A 9319-nucleotide genomic window follows, 5' to 3' on the forward strand; every position below is an offset into this window, starting at 1 on the left:
ATTGGTGTTAGAAAGAATGAGTCCTCATACATTGGTGACATCATTAGCCCACTACAGTCTGGGATAGAACCTAATGTGTTAGTGAAATAATTACTCAAAATGTTGCAGATTTGGGTCAGATACTGTGTTATTGTCTATAATTAATTGGTTGATTGTGTTACTATTTGATACACCTCTTTTTTCATTCACTATTTTCCAGCTCTCTTTTGTTATATTCGATGAATTCTCCAGTCTATTATTATTGAATGTGTATCTTGCTTGCCTCACTTTCTCTATATAAATTAATTTCAGTTGTTTGTATCTTTCTTTAATGATACTATTAGTTGAAGTTTCAGCAATATTACTCATTTCGAATAACATTTTGTTCCGCCTCCTATCCCTAAATCCGGCCCTGGGAATGATGTTTTTGATATTTTCATCAGTCTCATTTATACATTCAATTTTATGAGACTGATCTCATTTATACATTCAATTTTAAAAATATGTGATGGAATTGGCCGATACTTGATGACAATCCATAATGTATTTAAGTAACACCTTATTGGTAGATTTTCACTGAATAGTTCACAAAACGGCAAAACGTGTTTCACTATACGATAGTATCTTCAGGTGTATGAACATGCCCGAGGAAGCTATTTGTATAGTGAAACATTATTATGACTTAGTAAACTGGTCAGTAAAATCTTATTAAAAAAAAAATGAAATGATACTTCTTACATTTTATTCAAGGCAGATATAAGTACAAAAAAGTCACTAACCAACTTGACGGATTATAAATGCTTATTTTTCCCTGTAACAGGAGAAATTAAATTGCACATCAAACGTTATAATCATTATTGCACATTTTGGGTGAAAAACATAATCATTTTGTAAATCTACCTACAAAAATATTTCACATCATACATGATGCTAATAACACACTAAGGTACAATAGCAATTACCTGAAGAAACAAGTTTTTTGTATTAACCCAGCATTAAAGAATCGAGTTTCTCAACATAACGTAGAAATGCAAAAACCCTTATTCAAAATCCAATCCACTATTTTGAACTATAACGCTCAAAAGCAATGGAATGTCAGTCAAAAATTCTGTTTTTTTGTGATCACTTTAATCAAACTCAATAATAAACTTCATATAATATTAACATAACAAAAAATCAATATCAATGCCATATTTCTATTCATGACATTTTACACGTGAAATAAAAAATCTACTCTGAAGTGAGGAACATAAACATCACTCTGTAAAACAAAAACATATAGCACCCAGTAAGAATAATGCCCCAACACAGTACTGCAAAAATAAAATTCTCTATCAACGCAAAATCAAGGTGTAAATAGTTCAAAAAGAGCAATTAGTGTAACCTATATTTTTACTAGGTTTACCCATTTATTTCAGATACCTTAAGTATTTTTTACCAATTGACTTGAAATTCATGCATTTTTGAATTGCAAAGTTATTCTTGCTGGAGTGCAACACATCAAACTTACACGCTTGGGTGGTTTTCGTAACAACTTATCAAGTATCATTATTTTAAAAAAATCTTCAAAGTTTATAAATATGAACGAAGGAAATGATATCTAAAGGAATGTAGATAACTATTCAATTTCATTAGGTTGACCATGTCCGTCATCCGGGTCTGGCACATTTTCCCCTTCTTTTGTTTCCAACCCTCCATCCATAGCTTCAGTTAAATGTTCGCTGTGTTCAAGTTTCAATTGTTCCAACTGTTCTTCGAGGCTTTTAACCTGGTTGTTGGCATTTTCAAGTTTTGAAATTAGCTGCTTTTGTGTATCCAAACCTGCTTGGATGGAAAGTTTATCAATGATATATCTGTTTCTAAGTTAAGGAAAATAATTGAAACTAATTTTTCATTCCATGTTACATCTTTGAGGAATAAATAATTTCCAAGTTGACTAAATGGAATATTTTCAAGAAACATTTCTGAGAGAATATAGAGAAGGTTCAGTTATCTCTCAGGGTTACTATATAAGGAGGGTTGCGATAAAGAGTCAACATTAGAAAAGGGTACCTGAAGAAAGGGTGAGGTGTTGTTCCAAACAAGGTTGGCATCAGTGATATAGTGGCAGCAATTTTGACGCTACTGAAACCGAGTTTGAATTTCGTAATTAAAAATTACCATGAGAGTTTACTTTATGAATTTTCCTGATGTTTTTTTGGTGAACATTTTTATAGTTACTGTTTCACAGGTCATTTATTCTCTTCATAGTATCAATAGTCTGAAAAGTTGTAATGCCCAGACATAAGCGCTATGTCAATGAATGAACAATCATCTCAAACTTTTAGGATTTCTCTATCTCTTTGAAACAGCTAGTGAATGAATTTTGACACAATTCCGATAATTAGAACCCCTTAAGTGATCAACTCCAAAATAAACTATTTACAAAGATGTATAGATCATGCACAGAAGTTTCTTTCAGACATAAACTGAAAAAAAAAACACTTGTTTAGTTTTTAATCCAAATATTTGTTACGGAATTGAACAGGAACACTGAAAACAAGTTAATATATTAAACAATATCAATATAAAATTTCACTCACATGGAAATTTATCATCTATTATACATATATGTATATGTCTTTATACTTCCTGAAGGTGAATCTGCATGAATTGATTTTGTATTTACTTTTCCCATCTTGATTAGAATGTGGTGAATAAAATGAGTGGAATATATACATGTATCAATACCTTTCTGCTGAATATGATGATTTTTTATGTCAGAACAGAAGTATACATTTCCTTTTATTAAGAATCACACGTTAAAAGGTATGACCTCTTTAGTCCTTAGTTCGTACAAGTTTCGACTTTTGAGAGTTGTCAGATTAATAGATAAGAAAATGATCCCTGGCTCAAACTCTATTTTAGTACTATGTTGAGAAATTTTCTTGTAAGAATGTTTCAAAATTTACCATTCGAGTATTACTTTTTGATACTTGGTGAGATTTCTACTGATAAAAAAAGTTTGATTCTGCCGTTTTGAGAACATAATATAAAAAAGTATCTTTTAATCATATTTTTTCCCCTAAATTTTGGAAAAATAAAAACAAACAATATTTTTTTCAACAGAAATATTCAAAGTTCCTGTTTGCAACTCTAAAGAAGTGCTTAATTTCATTTTAGTTAATATAAATATTATATACGAATGGTACCATTGCAAAATAATCTAATAAGTGCTGGAATGAAGCTCTGCATATATGTAAAGAAAGTTTTGAAAATCTTTTCCAGAAAAAATCTATGGAGATTAGAAAATATATTTTTTTTAAATTTTTATTTTTCATAAATATGAGCGTTCAAATAAATTGAATGTGGGAGGTCGCTATCTCTTTATCAGCAGAATATTTCATGTGAAAGTTTCTATATAAAAGAGAAGACCTCAACCTCCCTTTGATATTGTATACTAACAATGTTGCTTGTATAGTTTGGGTCTCCAATCAAACGGATGGCCATTTACCTATGTGAGCCAAGGTATAATAGTATTAAACTTTGTAGAGGTCTGTTTATCTCAGTTTGAAATCTGATTTCAAATTTCTGAGATATTAATATTCGATGATGCGGGCAATATTATGTCCCCTGGTGATGGTATATATGATTCAGGCACATTCACTCTCTTCATCATGTACTAGAAACTCAATGAATACAATCACCTTTCTTTTAAAATGACGAATACATAAAATGAAAAGTACTTTTACAAACGTAAAGCACAAGAAATCAGGATTTGTAAAAGACAGCTGATATGACTTTCAAAGAGTAAATAAACTATCAAGGCCGGAAATAACGGTTTCGAATCTATTTTCTGGGTTTATTGGCCATGGTCTATATTTTATATTGCCTTCTAGTGAAGTGCTTAAGTAATCCTTATTTGTTTCCTTGTGGTCCATATTTTTTGTTTTAATATTTCCCATTTATTATTAGAGATGTAGAAAAAACGTTATTTTTTCAAAAATTAATTTTCCCAAAACTTTTTTTACGACTGTCAAGATGTACTTTGATATACAGGCGCATATGGTCAGTAAAATACCCCATTATGTTAATTATTATTGAAAAGGATACTGCAAGGCGTCCTCTGGTTTGTCTACCTCTTCATAGAGATTTACCAAAACCTTGGTTAAGGCATCCATTATTCCATTTTTTTCTAAATACTTACGAAATTCTTCTCTCTTTCCCTCGGACGGCTACAAAAAATACTTATTCAAAAATAAAAGATCAATAATAATTAACGTACCTTGAATGTTTGATTTGTAGTCATATTTCTAATTTATTAAAAAATAGACTAATAAACGTAAATGAATGTTTCTAAAAAGTATTTTCTTCGGAATGAATGCGTTGAATGACAGAACGCAATGATTGTCAACGACAATTTGTCATTCACTTTTTAAAAAAACTAGAACCATAGACATAATATGATGGAGTCACTACCACGTGACTTTCCCAAAGTGATTTAGATTAAAGAAGGAAGAACTGTGAAGGATGAATTGAAAACAAGAATTTACATGCACATCAAAGGAAGGCTACCGTTTACTTGAAAAATATTCGCGTGAAATGTTTTCATAAACCAGAAACTTTAACAAGTATGATCTCTAGAGAAAAAATATGGAGTTGCCTTTCCTTTTTCATGCTTCAAGTTTTGCAGAAAACCGAAGTTACACCGTTACAACTTTTCTTGTTGAAACATAATAACTATATGTCTGTGCTACCGGTCATAGTTACAGAGTAAAGTTTCGGTTTTTGTTTCTGAAATTTCTGTGAGTTTTCCATTGACATGACAATATAGACTGACTGTTTGTCACTTTTGAATGCATTCTACTGCGTTTCAGTTTTGTGAATGACGTCACTGCCTACTTGGTAGTCGTTGATATGAACCCAATTAAAAAATACCGAAATGAAGCACAATAAATTATTTCAGTCTTATTTGCCATAATTTTTTGTTATCATCGCGTTATTCGTGACTATAACAAAGAATGAACATTTTTACAATAAAAGTATGGAATACGTAAAATATGACGTCAAATCTGACGTTTCAGTGTAAGAGTGACGTAATGCCAAGACGTGGATTTTTCAACTTTTTTAGATGTTGGAGTCAGTGTTCTGTCTTCAATGGTCGGTCCATACTATGACATCACTGGAGTTTTGCCTCTTCTGCGAACTGCAGGCTTCCCAACTTAGGGATTTCCCCCTCCAAATTTTGGGAGAAAGTGGGATTGGATTATTACGGGTGTTGGGTATTTTTGGGGATTTTTATAAGTTCAATTTTTTATGGTTCGATTCACAGAATGGTGCACAACATTTCAACTATCTGCAATAATGTTAAAATTAATCAATGTTAACATGAGTCAGAATCTGAAGAAAATGATTCGTTACTTGAAGTTTTGAATAATTTATGAATAATCAATATTGCAATGAAGTTTCATTTGAATAAGTTATGGTTATTGAAAAATGTTGCTGAATGATATTTTTCTTTGATTTTTTTGAATGAACTATTAGTTGATATTTTATAATTCAATAATTATTTTCAATGTATTATTTATCTAAACATTAATAATTATTCATTTCATAAATAATACATTTTTTTAAGGTAAATTCTTAGTAATTATAGGGATTTTAGGAGTTTTTGATTAGGGATTTAGGGAGATACATTTCTGAGAGTTGGGAACACTGACGTACTGGAATTTGGAATTAGAAGTGAACTGATATAACTGACATTAATAATGAAATAAATATAACCTTAGATATTACACAGCAATGGATGGAAGAACATGACTTGAGTATAGCATACAATAAATGTGATGGTATTATATTTCATAACAATAAAATTAAAAATAATCTATTTAATATTAACATAAATAATGAGATAATTAATTTAAAAAATGAAGTCAAATATTTGGGGATGATTTTACAACATAATCTGAAATGGGATAAACATATTGAATATAACATTAGGAAAGGCAGGGAAGGAATCATTGTAATGAAATGTTTCGGTAAAGTATGGTGGGGATCGGACCCTAGAGTAATGATGCTAATGTATAAGGGGTTAGTACAATCACATTTAGATCATGGATCCATTTTGCTCAAACCCACAAGAAAAAATAAAAATAATCTAGATAAAATACATAATCAAGGATTAAGATTGGTAACAGGAACAATGAAATCTACACCTATTAATGCATTATTAGGAGAAACCGGGGAAACTAAATTAGAAATCCGTCGTCAATGTTCAGCAATTAAATTCCTGACCAAAAGATTATCAATTAAATCTCCATTAATTCAACTTACCACTACACTTAAAGTTATTTGTGATGAGAAACTAGGGTACTGGAAAAATAGAGAAAAATCTTATATGGTAACCGCTTTAGAAATCCTGCAACCACATAAAACATGGATATATGCCAATGAGATTCTTCCATGGTTCAGTTCTACCTTCAACTCATATATATACGAAATGGAAATAATAGATTTAAATATGAAAAAGTCAAATGTTAATAATAATAAAATATTTCATTTAGCCACCGAAGACTTAAAAGAACAATATACTTTCGTATACACAGACGCTTCAAAAAGAGAAGGAAAAACGGGTCTAGGAATTAACATCCCAGAAATAGATTTCTCCTTTTCGGCCAGAGTAAATGGCATGGCAAATATCTGTGACGCAGAACTAACAGCCATTCGTGAAAGTATGGTAGTATGCTTAAGAAAAAATTTGAAAAAGAATCTAATATTTACGGACTCCAGAAGTGCAATAGAAAAAATTTTACTAAAAGAAATAACAGCTAAAAATGATCATATAAGTTTATCCATCAGAGACATGGCATATCAGACTTCATTAAATAACACCTTGTTTAAATTTGCTTGGATGCCAGGTCATGCTGATATTAAAGGAAATGAAACGGCAAATACTTTAGCAAAAATAGGAACCAACTCAAATATTCCATTAAATATTAAATTAAACAGTCAATCAATTTATTTAAATATAAAACACACAATTATAAATAATTTTAAATTACAATGGGAAATCAAGAAAGCAGGAAAAACCTGTGATAAGATTTATGAAAAATACCCTAATAAAACAGAATGCATGAAGGCGGTCAAATTGAAGATTTAAACCATACTTTTTTGGAATGCCCTATCAACAGTCTCCCAAATAAAGATATATATTTTGAATTCAATAATAGAGGGGTTAAAACTCCCTTCAACATATTCCAAGTTCTCAGTAATTTGAACCTACAAATCATAAAATTTATTATCCAATTTTTAGACTATAATAAAATCAGACTATAATTGTTATCCCGAAGAATCTATCTCCCATATATATATATATATATATATATATATATATATATATATATAAAGGTGATATATATATATATATATATATATATATAAAGGTGATATATATATATATATATATATATATATATATATATATATATATATATATATATATATATATATATCACCTTTATCAAGTAACCTAGAACCTATTGTTTGTATTTCTTTATCAACCTACTAAAGCACATGAAGAAAAAGACACACAATAATAAGAAGTGGATAAATTGAATAGAAGAACTGAACAAATTTAATGGGTTGTTCATGGGCTTAGCTCAGATAAAGACAACTCTAGGTATTGAGCTGGACCCAATTGTGCCTGAATAGGAAGCAGCGGCCAATAAAGAAAGAAGAAGAAGATAATTCAAAACAGAAGTCTTGGATTACAGCTGATTACAGCATGATTCACAATCAGACCAAGCTGTAACTATTAGGTTTGTTCTAGCAAGAAATTTCGGATGGTTTGAAGCTGGTGTTATGGACTGGCCAAATGCGCATGTATGCCGTGAGACTGGTTGAAAATAGTTTGGGATTCATGTCCTGCTAGAACGCTTATTTGTGTTGATAAATGTCAATTGTCAAATTGTCATTTAAACTGACTTATTAGTTGGAAATTTGAAATTTATATTTTGTGCAGCGAAAAGTGAAGGTGAAAACCGATAAAAATGAACATATTGAATGGCTTGAATAGTCATCGGCTTGGTCAAAATGGAAAAATTCAAAATAGAAGAAATGTTAAAATTGGAAAAAGAAAAGTTATAAATAAGAAAGAAGAGAAATAAATTATTAGAAACAATAAATAATTTGCTCAGACAAATGAGCAAAAATAAGAATTCAGATGTTGATAAATATTCTGAATTCAATGTTAGTATGAGGAATTTAGTTTGATATCTTATGTCATACATAGGGTTCCTGTTATGTGATTTTATATAGAAAGAAGTTATTAGTTTATGTGTTAGGACGAGTACTTTACGACCTGATTAACAGCCCGTTAAAATAATCAGTGCTGGGGCTGTGTTGTCTCTCTAGCAAATGACAGGATGTGGTGTCATTCTCAGCACCGATTACTTTAATTGACTCTTAATCCGGTCGTAAAGTACCCACCCTTGAGCAAATTATATTTTTATACTGTTTTAAAAATCATTCTTATTTTACCTGAATGGATGTTTATTTAACTTATGCCAAACAATGAAATGAACATCAACAAACAGAAATATTACAATTTTATTGCTATCTTAAAACTTGTCAAGCTACAAAATTTCTGTGGTCTGCAGCATCTCTATTGATGTGATTATCTTCATCCTCTTCCTCATGGTGATGAAACAGCATTTCGACAAGTTCCTCATCATTGGATGATTCAGAATTATTTCCCCAATTTGATTCAGAGCTTGATGACTCTGATGACATTTCGGTTAATCCTACCTGTAATAATGGAGTTGAATAGTTGATGCATAGTTGAAAATCACCAAATGCTTGCTTGATTTTCATTCAAAAACATAAAATCATTTTACTCACCTGAATTTCCAAACGCAAATATGAAAAAATTGACAGTTTTGAGGATTGCCGTTCTTTAAAAAACAAGATTTTTAAACCAATTATCAGGCCACTAAATATTTCTATTTTGGTTTCTCATTTCCTTAGTACATAACATAACCAACAAATCCATATTCCAAAATCATAACAAACGTGATATCGGATCACTCGATCACTCCGAATATTTGCGCATGTCACAAACTGAAAATCCTTACGAATTCCTCTGGACTACTTCGACAGTTCTCATACGGTTTGCAAACTGGATTTCGTCTTCGCTAGAACATGCGACTATTAGTTCGAATCCTGGATTTGCTTTGCTAGAACGCCTATATTCGTATGCGCATGCTTCGTACGATTCCGTATCGCTTGAAATCGCTGCTAGAACAAACCTAATATATCCGAATCGAGCTGGCTAAATGCGCCTATAGGGGCAAAGGCCAAGAAC

General features: G+C 30.8%; 1 protein-coding gene and 1 long non-coding RNA gene across 2 annotated transcripts; both read right to left on the reverse strand.

The window, feature by feature from the left end:
• Positions 1-707: 707 nt before the first annotated feature.
• LOC111508348 (c-Myc-binding protein homolog) lies at positions 708-4403 on the reverse strand. Its single transcript, XM_023163818.2, has 3 exons — positions 4244-4403; positions 4072-4193; positions 708-1832 (listed from the first exon to the last, which is right to left on the reverse strand). The coding sequence occupies exons 1-3, from the start codon at positions 4265-4267 to the stop codon at positions 1598-1600; spliced, it is 381 nt and encodes a 126-aa protein (XP_023019586.1). The 5' UTR covers positions 4268-4403; the 3' UTR covers positions 708-1597.
• A 4144-nt stretch (positions 4404-8547) lies between these two features.
• Positions 8548-9233, reverse strand: LOC141481927 (uncharacterized). The gene is made up of 2 exons (XR_012465251.1): positions 8857-9233; positions 8548-8763 (listed from the first exon to the last, which is right to left on the reverse strand). It is a non-coding gene; the product is annotated as an uncharacterized lncRNA (long non-coding RNA).
• Positions 9234-9319: the final 86 nt, after the last annotated feature.

This window comes from Leptinotarsa decemlineata, unplaced genomic scaffold (genome assembly GCF_025532065.1).
Source record: "Leptinotarsa decemlineata unplaced genomic scaffold, Ldec_3_MD MMD2_tig00000576_RagTag_RagTag, whole genome shotgun sequence".
NCBI lineage: Eukaryota > Metazoa > Arthropoda > Insecta > Coleoptera > Chrysomelidae > Leptinotarsa > Leptinotarsa decemlineata.